Source organism: Acanthaster planci, linkage group LG20 (assembly GCF_054643075.1).
Source record: "Acanthaster planci isolate LZ-2023a linkage group LG20, COTS_SCS, whole genome shotgun sequence".
Classification (NCBI taxonomy): domain Eukaryota; kingdom Metazoa; phylum Echinodermata; class Asteroidea; order Valvatida; family Acanthasteridae; genus Acanthaster; species Acanthaster planci.
The window spans coordinates 3,507,709-3,528,207 of record NC_141796.1 but is presented as its reverse complement, the minus strand read 5'-3'; the positions used below and the strand labels follow the sequence as shown (position 1 = coordinate 3,528,207).

The window sequence follows — 20,499 nt, the reverse complement described above, 5'->3', positions numbered from 1 at the left end:
TAGACACATTTCAAATATTGACATGTGTAATCACATGGTGCAATTGCATTGACAAGAAGGGATCTTTTCAGCAGACCTTTCCATAACACACCTTTCCCTCTGTCATACATGAAGGCTGTTTGATCTTCCAAGAAAAAGCAGTGCGTAAGGTGAGTGAAATTTTCCCCTCTTGTAGCCCAAGGGGATGAAATGTGGCAGAATGCAACAGGCTGTAGAATTTATGAGCAAAACTGACACACTGATCTATGCAGCAATCGGAACAGGGAGTGATATAACGTCATCACAGAGCAGTTTGCATGTAATTTAACCTTTAAGGTGCTGTCGCATAATAAAAACCATCAACGAAATATTGTTACTGTTTCTACCTGTAGCAGATTCCTGCCTACAACTGTGCTTCTTCACTCAGATCGAATGAGCAGGTTGCTACAACAGGTCTGTGAAATGTTTGAGCATATTAACAAAACGAAAAATCTCGTTTTTCTTATGACCCATCTTTGCTTATACCATGTTCTCTTTCAGTCTGTTTGGAAATGTAGTTCTTAAGGCAGCGGCGTTTAAAGATTGTACTTATAATTTGACGCATACGAGACTTAAATTATTTTGCAATGGCAAATAATGAAGCCCTGGCGAAGTTCTGGTTTGTGGTGTAACTCCCTTTTCGTCGTGAGTTCTCCTGCAAATGCATATAACTGAAGCGTACAGTTCAATAATCATTAAGGCCAGTAACGGCGAAAAAAAAACACACAAGTGAATGAATGGTGAGGGGGAAATCATTCTGATTTCTGGTCCCACAGAAACCTTGTAGATTCCAACCACACCGGTTGCGGATTCTAAATAAAAATCGATATAGCCAACCAACATCAAACAAATTTCACAAATAAAACAAGAATAAAACTTTGCCAAACAGCGATTCGCCTAAGACTTTGACTGTAATGTGTAATGAAAACATTCCAGCATCTTTCTTGATTAATATAAAAGTCATGCACTAGGTGATACCCAGATGGACTCAGTACTAGTAAAGAAAGGTATGCGCCCTTGCTCTTCATTATGCACGAACCGAGTTTTCTTTTGCAAAGACACGATGAAGGTAACATATTATTTGCACTCTTGAAGCGTATAATATACATGCAATTTCGACATTTTCTGTAAACTACTGAGATTCCCAGAAAGCTTGCATGCATGGATATAAAACTTTGTAATTGCGTGAATACCCAATTAATGTACACTGAACCAGTTTCTGCAAAAGTAAGTTCGCAGTGCCTTCTGCGGTGCCCGCTGCCACAGCCGACCCCGGTCTGCTCAGTGGTCGAGTGGTTAAGACGTCTGTGCTAGTAGCAGAATGTCGTGGGTTCAAGTCCCAACCGAGTGAGCTTGTGATTTTTTTTATAAACTCTCGGAAAAGCAGAGAGTATAGAGTGTTTATTTAAGGGCAAAACCTATAATTAAAAGTAATTGGCAAATGTTGCTTGTCGTTAAATTCTGAGAGGATTGGGTAGTCATTAAATATTAATGATTTCAGATACATTGTCAGATTCATAAGTTTGACAAACTTAAACTTGATTCCTTGTAATGTCTGCTTGTGGCTATTTTTGGCACCTTTTTATAGAACCTCAAGAAGTGCGGATTATTGCCGCATATGTCAGACACAAAATGAATGAAATCTTACATTAGCGCAAGTTTAATTCTTTTGTTATCGTACGGCCAGAGCAGTTTTATTTCCAGATTGATAACCAATAGAATTTTATGTAAGTGATAGTTGAGCATATCCCGGTCGAAGCGCAAACCTCGAGATAACATTGTAAATAAGCTAAACTAAGCAAGTCCCGGTCGAAGCGTAATCCGCGGACGGTAACTGGCTGCACTTATCAAGTCTCCGGTCGAAGCGTAAGCCGCGAGACAACAATATAAGACATTTAAACATAGCCGGTCTGCGGTCGAAGCGTAAGCCGCGAGACAACATTGTAAATAAGCTAAACTAAGCAAGTCCCGGTCGAAGCGTAATCCGCGGACGGTAACTGGCTGCACTTATCAAGTCCCCGGTCGAAGCGTAAGCCGCGAGACAACAATATAAGACATTTAAACATAGCCGGTCTGCGGTCGAAGCGTAAGCCGCGAGACAACATTGTAAATAAGCTAAACTAAGCAAGTCCCGGTCGAAGCGTAATCCGCGGACGGTAACTGGCTGCACTTATCAAGTCCCCGGTCGAAGCGTAATCGACGGGACAACAATATAAGACAATTAAGCATGGAAAGTCCCCGGTCGAAGCGTAATCCGCAGGACAACAGTATCACACAATTAAACATGGCAAGTCCCCGGTCGAAGCGTAATCCGCAGGACAACAGTATCACACAATTAAACATGGCAAGTCCCCGGTCGAAGCGTAATCCGCGGGACAACAGTATAAGACACTTAAGCATGATCAGTCTCCGGTCGAAGCGTGAGCCACGAGACAACAGAATAGATTGTAAATCAATGCAGCAAATAGTCCCCGGTCGAAGCGTAAGCCGCGAGACGTAACATCGATTATTAAAGCAAGTCCGGTCGAAACATAACATCGGGTCTAGCAGTAATTACTAGCATAATCATTCCCGGTCGAAGCGTAATCCGCGGAATAGACATTATTTACGTCACACCTGTACGTACCCGTATATAGACTACCCATTCCATCTGGGTTATAAACTGCAAAGTAAACCACAAACATTATACAGACTTCCTATCGATTCCATGTTTGTAAGAATTCCTTCATTGCATAGGTTTTATATAGCTGTATTGATTCATAATCCTAAGGCCCATGACGGTGATAAGAATGAAATTCTGCCATACGATCATTTATGACCGCCGCCAAATGGGCCGCGTGATGATAGGTAAGTGACATCGCGCGTGTAGGGGGAGGTGGTGTTTGCGCTGGCATTGTAACAGGAAATCAAGCTACTCCGCAAGACTGAAGTAACGCCGTATGGTAGTTATAAATAAGGAATTCCGAAGCGGCATCCACAAGGTGCACCCCATCTGATAAATATAAATCCTGCCGCCACCACTCAATTTGGGGGTGAGCAATCAACCCACCCGGCGCCCTGTGGAAAAGATTGCCCACCGAACGGTTAAGTACATAATTATAGTGGCCAAAAATACAGAGTATATAACTGATAAATTAATGCTACACACAAAGAGACATAGGACAAACCCGACGGCAAAGATAACGAGAGATTAGCAAGTCCAATAAAAACGACTACAATTAGAGCGAAGAAATGGAAATAATATAAATAGCTCGTCTATTTATCCACACGCCAAAGCTTAAGTTGTGCCTCGAAGACAAACAAACTATTAATTGATTTAATTAAGATTATTACTTAAAGAATTCCAAAATTTAGGACCCTGATAAGATACACAAGTAAAAGATTAAGAAAGGCGTAAGGAATATGAAAATCGTTAGCAGAACTGGTATGATACTGAGCTAATATATGAGCTAATATAATTAGAACGATTGCATTAAGAGGGGGAGCGAAGTAGTTTAGAATAAAGCTTGTTTTATGATTAACAGACTTTAAAAGAGCGGATGCTACCCCGGGGGACCTAGGTTGGGAGTTTCTATTGTAGTTTTTCAATTTAATAAGTGGAAGATTTTAATCAAATAAGAAAGTAAAAGATTTAAAAAAACCTATAAGATTCACAGGGGTAATTAGATCTAAATACTAAAGACCAATCAACTGAATTCAAATCAATTTCAAAATGACATAAATTATCTGCAGACGTAAATTATCGGCAGACTGTTTACGGAAATATTTCGGAATTTGAGTATATGTACCAGAAATAAGGGGAAAAGAAGTATTTTCAATATATGCCTTAAACGTGACGAAATTGCCATAAAGTAGAACAAGATAGAATGATGCAGTTTTGATCATTTTGCACACAAAATGAAATCTATGGTGAAAGAACTTTAATCTTAATATTAAATAAATGTGAAATCGTAAAGAAACATGCTTTTAATTTGTTTTTAAACGATATCTTAAAAAATAATTATTTCTAACATGAAATGAATGTATTGCTATTTTTTCTATGGATTTTTACGTTTGATTTGATGGAAATGATACTTGCTTAGATATTGAAAGAATACTCTTCGTAGAACTAGCTCTGTAGATTTGTCTCATCTAACTTTGTTATCAACCTTAGGAAGATTATATTACACATGCATGTGATTGTTGATTATATGTTCTGTCTGTTTGATTGAAAAGCCGTAAACTGTACTGGAGACTTGTAAACTGATGTGGAACAGCTTTTGGTTGTGGATAAGTGATTCAGACCCTGCTGAAGCTAGCAGTGTTTGAGCTAGTGACTTCTGCTAACTGTAAATCCTATTTCCATTATAATTTGGAAGACTCTAACTAATTAATCTCGAAGTTTACATTGTATCACTTCTGCGGAGAAAACTTGAGTACGAATGACTAAATACCATTGTCTAAGGTGGGGCAGCCCAACGTGGAATTTATGTGATCTTTTGTTGAGTTTCTTAATTATAATGAGTAAAGAAAAGCACTAACAAATGAGTAATTGTCAAGAACATTTAAAGCCTCCAGTTTACATAATCATGGAATAAAGTTTGTGATTTCACTGTTTTCTTTGTCACTGTCAGCATTTTTCAGACAAATTACTGTCTCGAGCTTGGACTTCAACCGCAAACGAAAAAGGAGAAAGAAAGCCCTCCTAAGGAAGACTCGTTTCCTATCCCAGCCGATAAGGCATCTGGCTCTGGTGAGCTTGAGATAGCTTAACATGCATACAGTCATCGTCGAAGGATGACTCTTAACTTAAGGAAGCTCAGGAGCGCATCGCTCAGCTGGAGAAGGAAAACAAACGATTGTAGAATAAAAACCTGCAGTTAAATCCAAGTCTGCATCTGTGAAGGACATCGTTTGCAGTCTGAAAAAGGACTGACTTGTTCCTGACCAATTTGTTCAACTAATCCAGTCAAAGTTCACAACAAATAGTTCGTCTTCTAACTGCAATCGACCAAATGGCCAGGAGATAAGGAACTTTGCATTAAACATGTACAACTGCTTCGCAAAAGCTTACAAATTCAACATATGAAAGCTAGTTCACGTTTCTTATTATTACTGTTGTCATTTTATTCTTGTAAACAAGGCCTGGTCGATGTGAGATCGCGAGAGAGAATTGTTAACAGGAATTCAAATAGCAATCCTTATTGAGTACAGCAGTGATCTGAAGGCTTCGTTTTCAACCGATGTACTTAAAAGTTTTGGGGTGAAATGTCGTGACACTGCAAATTCCCATAATATTTGTTTATATTTTTTTTCGATAAAAACACAGAATGTTATATAGCGCTCGAGTCAAAGTTCCTTGTATGGAATAAGATTTTGCGGCATTAGCAGAAACTTTCAGAAGAACCTTAATGTGTCCATCCGTTTCACAGATTTTTTTGTACATTTCCTATAGTGTTAAAACAAAGGTAACATACATGTTCACAGATTTTATTACATATCGGAAGTATTGGCTGCATGTAATAAATGCAAAAGACCAAAAAATGTGCAATGAAAACTTTTTGTACATTTTTTATACGACCTCATCATGGACATACTCCTGTAGGCAGTTTTCCATGGCATCATGGCTTCCACAAATTATTCATCTTTGCCGAGTGAATACGCCTCAGTCCTCAAGTGTTTGTTTGGTTTTGTTGGAATTCTATGTAAACGATATGTTTTCAAAATCACGTTCCGTTGTTCATTATTGGTTAGGCCTATTGCGATCGGTATGACTTTTGTTTTAATAAATTGAATCTTACGTCTGAAACGCAAGTCTTGCTGCGCGGTAATCGACAATCCGGACTGCAAATGCATGGGCCTAAGCCTATGCTCGGTTCCCAGTCAAATGTCGTCATCATTAGTCTGATTTTTTTTATTTTAAACCATTCAGTTTAGGTGTTTGCCCTCAATTTTTTTCATTGAGATTATTTGTTTTGTTTGTTTGTCTTTATGCACAGATTTCTAAGAAACAAACATTTGATTACTGAGGCGTATTCACTGGGCAAAGACAAATAATTTGTGAAGTCATGATGCCATGTTCAGAACACTGCCTCAATAATGAGTGTCGTCTCAGGAACAGTTAAAATAGGCTTTAATTGAATTGAATCATCCGTTATAATTTAATACTTTATAATTGGTATTGTCGCTCATTTGAAACAAACTTTGAGTTCAGTTGTTTGATTTTGCTTTAATCTTCCAATCAACTGAAATCCTACTAATCTTCCTGAGGCATAAAGTCCTTAATTTTGCCCACGTGTTAGATTGTTAGCTTATTTGGTCTGTTATACCGATGAATGTCCATGCTCATTCAAGTTGCAAATCACCTTTTAAGTAAAACACTGCTCTGTTTCTACTCTTTCGGGAATGTGTTATCGTTTCAGTATATTTTCAAATCTGGAAACACACATTTTTGTTACGTAACAGTTAGTTGGCGAAGAAATGACTAAAAATTTGGAGAGGTTTTCTCTATAACGCAATAATAATAATTGGAAATTTATAATGCGTCGTTTCCACAGAAATGATCAACGGCGCAGTACAAGTTGACGTAAAAAATAATTGATTTAAGAAATGAAAGGATAAATGAACGAATGTCACCGCGCTAGTGCCCAAACCGCAGTACAGGGATACGTCTGCCCTGCCAACAGGGAGAACGTGACCCTGTTGGGGAAAGATGTTTCGATATTTCTCGGAGACAGACGCCTGTAACCCTACCTACGATAAAAGACAACTAATTATACCAGACACGGTGACACCAGAATTACTAATCACAGCTTAAACCTATATTGAAATTAAAAATAACAATAACCCTAATAGATAAAACTAATAAAATCAAGAATCTTGCAGTGCAATATCACTGTGCAAATGCAATATTAAAAAGGTAAGTTTTCACTTGAAATTTAAAAACGGCAAGGCTCTGCTGGCACCGTATACACCATGGTAAGGCATTCCTCAATTTAGGAGCAGCCATTGCTTTTGCCCTGTCACCAAGTGTGGGTGGCATTTTACCGTTCGGGTAACTTAATAAAGGACCGTTGCTTGCTGAACTGATGAGATGATATCTAGACTCCTTCTTAATGACGAGAAGATTCATTAAGTATCTAGGAGCAAGATAATGGATGGCTTTGTGTGTTACAACAGGATGATTTTGAAGTTAATCTTGTACAAAACAGGTCACAAGTGAAGGTGATGCTATATTGGTGTTATATATTGAGACTTTGGTGTATTTGTTAAGAAGTCTAGCTGCATCATTCCTGGTTCGCCATAATCTCATTATCTGTGCTGTTGACAAATTATACAAGAGACCGTTACAATAGTCCAGACGGCTGGCCACAAATGCGTGAATTAACACTGAAAGCGAAGAGTGAGAGAGAAATTTACTGATGCGCCTCAAATTGTGAAGGTGGAAAAATGCCGCAGAACAAGCCTTAGTGATGTGGGTTTGGTTTGGTTTGGTTTATTTCACATCTTCGTTAACATTGCCGGTAGATGAACAATGAAAATAAATTCAGAGTAACAAGATCCACAATGTTATCATGATATTAATTCATATACAATAAGGAAAGATTTAGGACGCCGGGGGAAAGGCCGAGGGAAAGCAGCACCCAGTCTTACGATGAATTACATTCCATTTCTACACGTTTTTGACCAAAGATAAGTTACATTGTCTCAATATAATACAAATACATTTGGCTGGTTTAGGATTAAGGCAGTTAAGGATTAGAAATTAGGTCTTTTGTAATACATGTAAACAGTACCATGAATATTTATGAGTTAAAATCACTGTATCGAAGGCAGCACTTAAGTCCAAGCGAACAAGCAAAATGACATACTGAGAGTTCCTTTTCAGCAGTATGTCATTTTGAACCTTCAGGAGAGCCGTCTCGGTGCTATGATACTTTCGGTAAGAAAATCTGGAAACACAGAATGTCGGCACACGTGCAAGTAACAAATTCAAAGCAGTTTTATGTGACAAATTCAAAGGTACTCTATAGACCTGCCGTCTGTAATAAATTGAGGTAGACGAAGAGAAAAATCTTACACCCCAGTGATCAACTAAATAGCTGATCGTCAATGAAATGCATTGGACTGGAGTAGAGGTTTGGCATTAAGAAGCGGTACAGTCAATCTAAAGCATATTTTCCACTAAAAATCACGGAGTTTCGTGAGCCAGTTTGTTTCAATTTTGGGGCAAAAGACGTCATGCACAGTCTCTTCTGTTCGTGTCTGCGCCTTCACGTTCTTGCGTTCCGTCTGTGTTACAAACGACCATATGGAAACCAGGCTTTACGCATCGGGCATTATAACTTCTCATCTGCGGGCATTATCAAATGTTAATACATGGTCACATGACAGGTTTCGACCAACGGGAATATAAAAACTGTCACAGGTATTAATGAACAAAAATAAACTGGCCGCGACAACTTAAGATAAACGTGTTTGATCGCCCCATTTTGAAGAATTAATGGGAGCTGAGTTTTGTTAAATCATTTATTTGCCTTAATCACTTGAGAAAGTTGTATTCAAATTTCTAGACTGCTTCGTAAGAGTCATTTGTAACTTCTTCTTTTTATCCAGCAGCTTAGAAGTACGGAAGTCAGGGGATCATGATGGTTTCATCACTGAGGTGGATGCTATTTCTTTTAAGCTCGATTGTGTGCACTGCACAGTACAACCTATGTCCATCGTCTTCAAGTGAGAATGACATTATGTAGAAAAAAATTCAGAAACGCAAAGCTTATCTCAGAACGCATTTCTCTAAAAATGCACCCAAAAAGCTGATAGGGGATTTTATATTGCAACTGGTATTAAGTCATCCAAAAGGCAATACAAAACACGAAAAGATGGCGTTTTCTTGACCAGACCCCTCGTAAACCATGGAAACCAAAAAGTTTAAGACAATGATTTTTTCCTGGGGCGTTCCTTGCATTTGTTTCCATTGGTAATTCCTGATACCTTATTAATACTTGTTGCTGTGTTTCTTTGCAGTTGAAAACGTTCAAGATGCATTTAATACCACGGACGGTACAACCAACGTACAACTGGGAGTGACTCACAGGATTCCTTGTCCATCGTTCCGATCGCACGAGAGGCAAGATGGCGTCCTATGGTACAAGAGTTTAAGTCTTGATGACACCTCTATGACAGTTCGTTTGATCAGTCGCTCAAGAGGTAGAGTCTACCCAACCAGCGACAGATACATGTTCTCTTCGGAATCTAGCCTTGTCATTAAACATGTGAACGAGGCTGACGAAGGGCGGTACCTCTGCCAAGTTATCCCGCACTTCACCACGCACAGAGTGGAAGATATTTACGTAAACGTTATTGGTAAGAAAAGGCGATAAAACGTACATTCAGCAGAGGATTAAAATACGGCATTTTAAAACGTCGTTGAATGAACTCGGAAAGTGTATTTTATTCACGGCAGTCATTCCTTTTCTTGAACTGATCAATCACAATATTTACTCAACATTCATATTAATTTACAGGTTCACATAAATAGAGTGCTTGTGCTTACTGGTAAGCTACAGAAAAAGCATAGTTGCCAAGGACCAGGAAAAGTCTTAAAATGTATCGTGTATCACTTCCAGTCCATCACGACTGCAAGTAAAAAAAATCTTTCTTTGGAATGAGTGAAATTCTAAAGGATGAGGTAAATTCCTGTTTTATATCGAAGAAGATGTCTGCTATACTCTTTATCACCCTTTGCAGGAAACAACTTTCCAGCTGTTAGCAGCGACAAATCCAGCACAACCACCCTTAAGCGAGGTCATAGGCACAGACTGGCATGTGAGTGCGCCTTGTCAAACCCGCCATCATCTGTGGTATATTGGTCAACGGGAGAGGGCATCAGCACTGTTACAAAGGTCATTGGTGCTCGTTTCTCCGATGGTACTCAGATTCAGGCAGAGTATGGAGCTAATTATGGCACTGACAGTGGCTCTGCACTTGTGTTCAACTCTCTGAGTGATGATGGGAGATTCTGGTGCCACACATTCTTTTCTGATGGCACAACGGCCAACTGCTACACTGACGTTCAAATAAAAGGTAAATAAACTAGAATAGAAGACTTCTTTTGCCACGTTATTTATTACTGCATATTTTCTGAGTATACGATTCAAATTATTATATAGAAAAAATGCTTAGTTGTCAGTGACAACTAAACACGAAACCTTGTGCTTTCCGGCCCTACCACATTTTATGAGGTTGTAACGCTAAGTGTTTTTCAATTCAGCCCAGTTACATCAGGTCATCAGCGTTGACCAGGGTACAGGATCGAATAAATGGTTATCAGTCGAAATTGAATGGAGTAACTTGCAGGAATATCACTTCCTTTTATGATTTGCAGCGTAGCAATGTAATGCGCGCATGTAAGACATTGTAGTCAAGGTGCGCGTGACAGCCTGGATGCAATATTTGGACAAGCTGGGAAGACCCACTTTGAATAAAGGCTACAATCTTGGCTCTTGGGGATTTTTCAAGAACCATTTCCCCCATGAAAATTTAATGGGTATCCTCAGACACTTACAATGGTATCACGAAAAAGACCAGGATGACAGGCGAAGCCACGAGCGCCTTTATTATCTAGTGAAGAAAACTTGCATGGTTTTCTCTACACTCCTCTACCGGTTTGGTTATAGAAATTCTTATGCATGACGCATTGTATATATTGACCAATGAAAATGCAGAAATTCTTGCATCCGCTTCGACCATTATGACGTCACACCGACATCCGAGTTATCAGTTATCCCGTTTTGATTCTTCAATACGTTTTCACCGGCGTGCTCCGATATCCGGAAGAACTCGCCAGAGAACTAAGCAAGTTGCGTCAACGTGCTGAGTTAAAGCGCCCTCCATAATTAAATGCACATCAACATTTATACGCCAAGCGTTGCGTATACATCTAATCGCTCCCGGGGCGAATTTTACGTGACGCACCGAACGCAACGCACCCGTGTTCTATGTCAACGGAGTCGATTTATGTGTCCGTAAAGTGAAACCATGAACAGGTTGAGTACGCAACGCACGTAGAAAACGTATATCTGGAAAGGCGCTTGTATCCGGTGTGCTATTTCTCTAGCTGCACATACATATTTAAGGCCAGAGAGGCAAAAGCTGGGAGGCAACACACCAATCGTTCTATTAATCGATCGTTAATTAACATTGATCGATCGTTCTTCTACATCGATCGATAGATCTGTTTTGATCGACGAAAAAAGAGCGATGAAAAAAGTGCGATGAAAGAAGAGCAACGGCGAAAGAGCAATGGCAAAAGAGCGATGGCGAAAGAGCGATGAGGGAACAGCGATGGAGAGAAAGCTGTTACAAAGGTCGATGAAATTACATCGTTGCAAAGTCCCATGTGCGTTTGCATGCGTATACACAGTGATATAGGGAATGGAGGTAATCATATATGTCGCCTGTTAAGTTGGGTGGAATGGAGTTTGGCTGCCGCGATGATTTTTTTGTTTTCCAGATTGTTTTCTTAACAAGATTTTTGTGGCTGAGAAATTATGTGCATACTTGAGTTTCCAAGAAAGTACATGTGAAGTTTTCTTAGACTTAAGTATAATACGTAAATAGGAAGTCAATTCCGGCCTCTTGCAGGACCACAAATGTGTATGTGTAACACCTGTCAACACACAACTCACCTGCGGGGATATTAGGTTAATATCAACCGATTATTCTTTAAACTTTGCTTGCAAAGACCTATTTCCCTTGCTATTTTCTAAGCCATAAATATGCTTCTTGTTTAGAAAACAGTTTGGAAAAAAATATCATTGTTGCGGGAAAATTCCGCTCCACTTCATGAAGAGGCAACACGTATGATTACGTCGTTTCCCTACTAACACTGTGTACATAGCCGATACGCATGCGTGCACACATGGAATTGTGCTCCGTTAGCACAGATGTAATATCATCAATCTTTGTCATCACTCCCTCTCCCCCGCTCTTCCTTCATCGCTCTTTCGACATCGCTCTTTCGACATCGCTCTTTCTGCATTACTCTTTTTTCATTGCACTTTTTTATCGCTATTTCTTCTTCGATCAAAAGAGATCATTTATCGATATGGAAAACCGATTGATCGATGTAGAAGAACGATCAATTGATGTAGGGGACTGATCTATGGAACGCCAACACATCGATGGTTCTGTTACATCGATCACTCGTTCACCAACATCGATAGATCGATTCACTACATAGGGCGATCATTCTTTAACATCAATCGATCGTTCTCTTTTGATCGATGAAAAAAGAGAAATGGAAAAGGAGCGATGGAAGAAAATTGTTGGAAAAAGAGCGACGGAGAAAGAGCGATGTTAAAAGAGCGATGACAAGGAGCGATGGGGGAGAGAGAGTGATGAAGGAAGATAGATGGAGAAGGAGCAAAGGCAAAAGACGATGAAATTACGTCGATTGCGAACGGTGCACGATATTATGTGTGTGCGTATGCGCATACACACGCATTGTTTCGCCTCTGAGGGTTCAGTTGGTTGGAGTGGAGTTTGGCCGCCACAAGAAGCGTTTTTGTGGCTAAGAAAACAGCAAGGGAGACCGGTTTGTGCAAGCAAAGGTCAAAGAATAATCTCTACTTGCCGATATGTTTGCATGTTTTGTAATGCGTTAGTGCGATCAGGATGGAGAGAAAAGTTGGTTGATGTCAGTTTTAATACACTGGTGGTAGTACCAATACGTTTATGCATAATTTGAGTATAAGTAGAAACTCTAATTGAACCTTCTGAGTAATAAGGAACCTTGGAATGATCCTGCATACTCTTTAAAAATTGAAAAACAACCAATTATTCTTATTTTGCTTGCACATACCGGTTTCCCTTGCTATTTTCTTAGCCACAAAAACGCTTTTTGTTAAGAAAACAATCTGGAAAACACAAACAAAATTCATGCATGCCAACTCCACTCCAACTAACGTAACATGCAGAGGTGAAACAGTACGTGCGTATACGCATGTGCACATACATGAAATTGTGCACCGTTCGCATCGATGTAATTTCATCGACCTTCGCCATCGCTCCCTCTCAATCGATCTTCCATTGTCGCTCTTTCTCCGTCGCTCTTTCTTCACTGCTCTTTTTTCATCACACTTTCAAAAGAGAACGACCCATCGATGTTAAAGAACGCTAGATCGACGTAGGGAACCGATCGACCGATGTAATGGATAGATTGATCCATGTTGAAGAACGATAGATCGATGTAATAAAACGATCGATGTGTTGCCTCCAAGTTTTTGCTCTTTGGCGTTCCATACCGATCGGTAGATGTTCAGGAACGATCAAACGAAGTAAAAGTGGACAACTAGAAACTTCAGATTTCGATTCCTATTAGCCAAAATTTATGTAGTGATCCCAAATTTTCTTATGTTTTTTGAAAAAGAATTTTTGCCAGCGGGAAGTTTGGATTCTATTTTGAGGACTTTCGAGGTGCCCCAAAACCGAGCAAATGGAAACTTTATTGAATGGTTTTCAGACAACTGAAGTTGCATTACGCCCAACCCAGGACACTGTGAAAGAATTCAATAGAAACTTTCTTTGGCCTGTGTCAGAAAATGTAATGAAAAATCTGGTTTAACTAGCCCCCAAATGATTTTATTTTTCACTTGAAAAAACTAATTGTTGCCAAGCTTGATCAATTTCTATTGGAAATAAGTTCTAAAATTAGATGATTGAAAAGGGGAAGACTGTCTAAGGATCAAATTGGGTTAATAAATTGAGCAAGTTCAAAAGCGTGCTTGTAGAATAATTCTTGGTAGTGATTATGATACGTATACCTTCGTGCCATCAGTAGACTGAATCTCCAAACTTTGGAGCAGATGCGTTCGGATTTATTCTTGAAGTTTGGAAAATAATTACTTACAATTGATCACATTTCCATCCGTCACAGATGTAATTTATAATTATTTCATGTCCAAACAAAATTTACTTCTTACAGTTAGGAGTTAATGCTTTGTTGATTTTCTGATAAACTTGAGGATACCCTTGCACTGTACTCTAGACCGAAATAATACCTTCGCAATGGCAAGTCGGATCAAGCGCAGTCCTGTCTGTGTGTTTACATGTTTACGCGTGCCATTTATATGCTAATGTACACAAAATGTCGTGCTGAGCCGACGACTTTGACTTCAGGGTACCGTACCACTCAGTGAGTAGTGGAGGTGATGAACAAAATCTTGAAAAGGAGATGAGCAGGCGCGCCAATGAACAGTTGACGTCATGGGACATGAACATACTTGGGCTTCGCCACTCCCACTGGTCCGTTTTCATGCCACCAGCTGAGTATCCAGGTTGCGGCGCATGCCTTAGCTGGACACTACTGTCATGTCAGTCCGAAGACGTCAAGTCGGTCGCGTAATGAAGACAAGATTCCGCTCAACGGTCGGGCATCAAGCCGATGCACGCGTAGTGTTTTATACGAAGTGTACGGTGTGTCTGGGTCGTCATCGTGAGGAAAATAAGGGGTTGGTGAGTGAAAGGCTCCGGCGTTTCCACAAAATAGTCAGTCACATGGTGTTGAAACCCTAGGTCAAAAGTTTTAGAGAGAATTGGATCAGCTCTCACGGCTCTTGTGGTGAACATTATTGGGAAACTGGAATTTTGAGTGAAATAAATGCATCCTGATCAACATTGGTCCGATCTGAATGGACTGCATTAGGGTAGAAGGCCCACGGAGTTGCCCCTTCTGGTTCTAGAAGTAAAGTTCTAGGTTGCCCTATTGCATGAAATGCTAGACATGAAAGCCCAAGAACCCACAATTATGGTGAAATGTAAAAACTGAAACAAAAGTAGAATATTGTTTACTGATATGTTCATCATGAAACGCGACACAAAGACAACACAAGGAAGTGGTGTAAACTACGCTACTTTCCACTCGTAATCTCAAACCATTCTGTAAATGTTGTTGCTTTGTCTATTTTAATGCGTCAATCGTGTCCACTGTTCTAGACGAAAGCGAGATCGGCTTTGCTCTACGGGCATCCCGATCATCATTCTACCTTCTAAAGAACACAAAGCAAGTACTTCCGTGTACAAGCTGGACATCTTCCCAAAAAACCTGCGAAGTATCGTGGATGAAAGATGATGGTACGTCAGGCAGTCATCTCCTCTCGTATACTCTGTGGAATAATCACGTCGAGTTCGACGGTGGCTTCGATCTTGTGGACGACTTTGCTTTATCAATAGAATTGGTAAATGATGACCACACAGGAACTTACAGATGCTCCCTGGGACCCGGAACTAAACATGACAGTATCAAGGTTGCTGTTATAGGTATGTTTTTCCTTCTGTTGCAGTTGTTTTCTTGCTTCACCCAGATTTGAATACCCGCACAAATATACGTTTCATCATTAATTTTATTCTTTCTTTTTAACCAGGAGAAATGTTTCCCCTTGATGATGGAATCGTTGCCATACATGATACTGCAACGTATGAACAGGACGTAGAAATTCCCTGCCTTGCACTAACAAATGACAATAATAGGGCAAAAGCCACCTTAATATGGTCTCATGGTGCACCTGAAGATAAGGAAACCGAGGTCATTGGCATTGTTAATCTTCCAAACGGTTCGACGGTGGTGTCGAGGAATAACAGTTGCTACAACATATCCCAAGATGGATCTCTCCGTCTGAGAAATTGTCGTCAAGATGGTAATGCAAGATACTGGTGTCACGTCTTCAGCTACGATGAAATGCTAACCAAGTCCTTTGTTGATATCATAAGTGAGTATTCTTTTAATAAACCTATTTATGTGTTACCTCACCAGTCTATACTGCCAGTATATGCCATGAATGAGAAAAAAATCACTTCATTTCTGAGATCATAAGAGTGTTTTCAAAACGAGTGGATTCGGCTTAGACTTCGGTTTCGCTGGTTCCAGTCAGAGCTTGAACATGTGGTTTCTAACTCTGCTTCAAAATGGCAGGAACCAGCGAAACCAAAGTCTAAGCCAAAATTTCACTCGTTTCGAAAACGCTCACAGTAAAGCCATAGCAGTTTCAGGCCCCTTCTTGTACACGACGTAAAGTTTGTCCAAGAACAGGGCAACGTGATGTTCTACTACGCTGCAAGTAATGCGCATGCGCTTTTGAGATCACACGTGCGCGTGCGCGTTCGCGAGGTCCTATTAGTTGTTCGTGCGTAATGTACTTATAATCTCTAAAGCTCTGATCAATCTGTCTTGAGTTGAAGTTCACCCTCAGACTGGAACTAAATTTTCCAACCGGTTTTTGCACGCGTTTGGCGTGCATGTGAAGACCCACACATTCCAGAATAAATCTGTTACGAGCACTTAGCGTGCTCCACGTCAAACGCGCATGAACGCCTTGAGAACTGAACATTAATTTCTTCTTCTTTCCATAGCAGTGAATTATGATGATACAAATTAGACCCTGTCGTCTCTACGCAGGGTTCGGAAATAATTATTTTGCACTGCAATCCAAAAGGCTGATATAGACTAGGCCCTACTCAGAGGCTAAACGTGAAAAAGTATAATTTTATAAATCACATACAGATACACGCTCAACTTACATGTGTTGATTTATCTGTTATAGGTGCGTGATCAAAGACGTCACACAACAATTATTAAAACATTTCTCTTTTGCATCGTGTTTATAGTAGTCACTCGTGAGTCAGCAATTACAAATTCGGTTATTGCAATTACTTTGTTCTTCTCCCCGTAGGAAATATGTTCACGACTAAACGAAATGACGCAGCATTGCGAAATACCTTTCAGGCTATAAAAACAACAATTATTTTCAAGCATATTTTGTTTTGATTATTTTATTTGATTTGATTTTCAGAGGATTTGATCCGCAACGGTTACAACACACCTACATCATCTTCTGATGGACCAAATGCAACAACGCTCATCATTATAGTGTCAATAATAACTGGTGCCGGTGTATTTGTACATTGAAAACAACACAAAAACATTTTTTTTAAAATACTAATCTATTTGCTGTGATGACTCGTTGAGATTTTGTTCAGACAAATGTTGCTGTGAGACTTTTTAGTACTGATGCGGTACTGTGCCGAATGTGCAGTATGCATGTATGTATTTACCTACACCCACTAGTACAGTACCGATAGGCAGCCTGCTGAGTGAGCACAAATTGGTCTGATTGAAGTTGGTGTAAAGATACAATTTAACCGTTTACCTTTTTCAACTTCCGCATTATTTTGTCTTGATTGAATATAGTTTACTGTACATTACACATGGTGTCAAGATAAATAATAATAAAAAAAAACCCGCTCAATCCCAATGCATTTCATGACTCACATAATTGCCCAAGGCATTATGGCAAAAGTCCGCCGCCATGTTTACTCAAAAATACAGTCCGTCGATGTCCGTGACACCGGAGACCAGCTCGGCTGCCAGGGTAGTGGTGGCTGACACCCGGGCAGGCACGAAGATCACGTGATGGCTAAACGAACGCTTGCGTGGACGTTTGACTTAAAACGTCCTAGCTAAACAAACACACCCAATATTAAATACCTTCCGAGTTCCATGCACGGTCCATACTAACATACCATGAACTTCAAGGTAGCGTTCGTGGGGCTAGGCTGGTTGGTCTACTCCTCATCAATTGGTTGGTCGTACTTGGGACTGGTCCCTGTCCCTCTTTCCTAGGGACCAGTAGCTAGCTGCGGTTTTACGTGTCATGTAGCCCTGTCAATTTGGATGCTTAATGTTTAAGTTTTTGTCAGGCCCATTGCAATGCATTGCGTTTCAGCGCTGGGAGGCGAATAAAACACCCCTTGCTAAGCCTCCTGTTGATCACTGTGTAGTAATTTATTTTTGAATAATTATCGTGCATAAACCATTGTACGGCAATTTATTTCAAAACAGTGGGTTTTGTGTTAAATGTTTAGACAAATCATGGAAAATGAACATCTTATAGTGAAGTTATTTTCGGTAACGAATTGAAAAAAATATGAATGGATGTATATGTACTACCTGTACCATTGTATATATTGTATACAATGGACTGAAATGTGTATTTTCAAAACTTAAAACTTATAAAGTGGACTTGAACACCGTACTGGACGTATTTGTGGCAGGTGTGGTTAGTTATGCAGTGTTTAATTATAAATACAGCCCCTTTAGTGGGCAACGTACGCTGACTTTGCAGATATTAATTTCTTGTAATTTTTAATTGATGTTGTGAATTGTTGGAATATATAGAATTGCTGAGAATGTATAGAAGACTAATTATTGGTGGTGCGGCTATTACTTGTGTCGCAATACTAACGTAATACCCGAGGATTGTAAACTGTATATGTGTGCAGGTGACTCTGCGATAACTTGTAGCTCTTCTAAGCTTGAAGAAACCCAAAGCAGCCTTAATGAAGCAATGGCCAGTTTAAACGACTGGGTAGTGAGAAATAAGTTGACAATCAGTGTTACCAAAACTAAGGCTCTGCCCATTGGATCAAAACGCAAGATCGCTTCGAACGACTTCAAAGTCTGTATTAGTGACTCCTTAATTGAGAAAGTCAGCAGCTTTAAGTGTCTTGGCGTTTTTATTGACGACTCCTTGACTTGATCTGCTCATGTTGAGCATGTCCATCAAACAGTCTCTTCTAAACTAGGTATACAGTATAGAATTTGCCACTGTATTCCAAGAAGTATATAGTCTGTACACTCTTGTTCAGTACTACAACTGCCTACCTTGGATTACTGCTGTACGGTATGGGGAGGCAGTTATGACATTATAATAATAATTATCGCTAATGGGTCATTAGGGAGACATTGTCATAAGAACGTGCAAAATTTTACCAACTTTACGGTCCCATAATTCAATATTTCCTGATCTGATCTGAACCAAACTTTGTATGTTTTCATTTGAGACCCTAATCTATCATCTCTAAAAATTTGGACGGTAAAATTCGGCCCTCTTCTGGTAGTTTGAAAATAGGGAGACAGTGAAATGTATCCCTAAAAGCCAATGTCTCCCTAATGCTGAAAAATTTACCCCAAAATGTCTCCCAAATAACCTATTTGTAAATATAATACGCTCAACAAATTGTTTGTGAAAGCGGCAAGACTAATTTTGGGCAAAACTAAAATGGCTTCCATTTTCAAAGAAAGCTTATGTTTTGGAATGTCTGAATTCTGTACTCCTGAATATATGACCATTTTTTCTCATATTTTGCACAGCATCAAGTCAAAGTGTTACAGTCACCGGGGCAAACCTCTGGAAAACTTTACCCGTCTAGCCTGTACGCTTCTTTCCTGTTTTTAAGATCGAGCGTTTCAGTTACCTGTGTAAAATTTGAATTCTTTTAAGTCCTACTCACATGTACAAATTATGTCAGTTTGCTGAGGTGATGTTTGTTTTAACCAATACTTTTCATTTTATGTTTCTTAGCCATTTTGCTCATATCTTAGGTATTTTTCTTAACTTGTTTTCTTAATTTTTAAAGGAAAAAATTTTCAGGTTTTACAATTCTATTATTACTTAGCTTATTTTTTTATTGCAGGGCCCTAATGAAAACCAGTTGTGGCTGTTCTTCCAACGCTGGATGAACAAAGGAATAAATAAATGTAAAGACCAATTAATTTTACTGAATTATTAATTAATTCTGGGGGATTACTAATTAAATTTCGTGCGTTACTAATAATTCAAGAGATTAGTCCAATTGATTTTTGAAGAGTAATTTTTGTTACTCATTGCACCAGCGTGATGACTAATCTTCCTACTATGTGACTTATTATTCCAAAAATGTGACAAATTATTCCATGGGAATGACTAAATTTTTTGTCAAGTGACTATCTGATGTCATTGTGTAGCAGTTGTGCTAGTCGCTCGCTTTGGGTGTAAAGTTAGAGGATACAAAAAAAAGTACAGTTATTTTCAAACCGCAGGTAAATCAGATAACTATGGGGGGCATATACCCCCAATGGATGTCCATGTCTCCATGGTGTCCATTTGAAATCTGGAAATAAGCACAAAAATACACAAGCCAGCGTTCATTTCCGTCAGCGCCCCCTGGAAATACATGTGCAGCTGGTTGCCTGTCGAAATTGTGCGCTAACTGTAGTCCACAGATCGGGGCTCAATTTACACCTACTGACTGAATCAACAGCTGTGATGAAAATAAAATATGATCTTTGGAAAACATTAACAGTGAGTACGCAATTATGACAATCATATATTTCTGAACAGCAGATAATTTTGTTATTCATATACCATATGATATTTGTTTGGAATGATATTTTTGGCTTATTTCGATTAGCTGTCAGATAGTCATCTTCCTGCAAAGTGTTGACCAAAATTGAAAAGAATTATCACGAACATCGGTTAAATTCAAGAGAGATTCCTTGGAATTGTTTTGGAGATTCTTGACTATTCTTGTAGAAAATTCATAAGTAGGACCTGGTTACATTTAAATCATTGTGGCTGCAATTTTACAATGGTATAAATCAAAGAAATAAGTGTGGATGTTTTA

General features: G+C 39.3%; 1 protein-coding gene across 2 annotated transcripts; it reads left to right on the top strand.

Moving 5' to 3' along the window:
• Positions 1-51: 51 nt before the first annotated feature.
• On the top strand, positions 52-20,499 carry LOC110975386 (uncharacterized). Of its 2 annotated transcripts, none has more exons than XM_022227838.2 (7): positions 52-149; positions 8,617-8,730; positions 9,025-9,363; positions 9,748-10,083; positions 14,995-15,318; positions 15,423-15,767; positions 16,848-20,499. In XM_022227838.2, exons 2-7 carry the CDS (start codon positions 8,643-8,645, stop codon positions 16,961-16,963), a joined length of 1,548 nt encoding a protein of 515 aa, XP_022083530.2. In that variant the 5' UTR covers positions 52-149; positions 8,617-8,642; the 3' UTR covers positions 16,964-20,499. The 2 variants fall into 2 exon arrangements, with proteins under 2 accessions (XP_022083530.2, XP_086986923.1); XM_087130797.1 differs by having other exon boundaries at positions 8,614-8,730.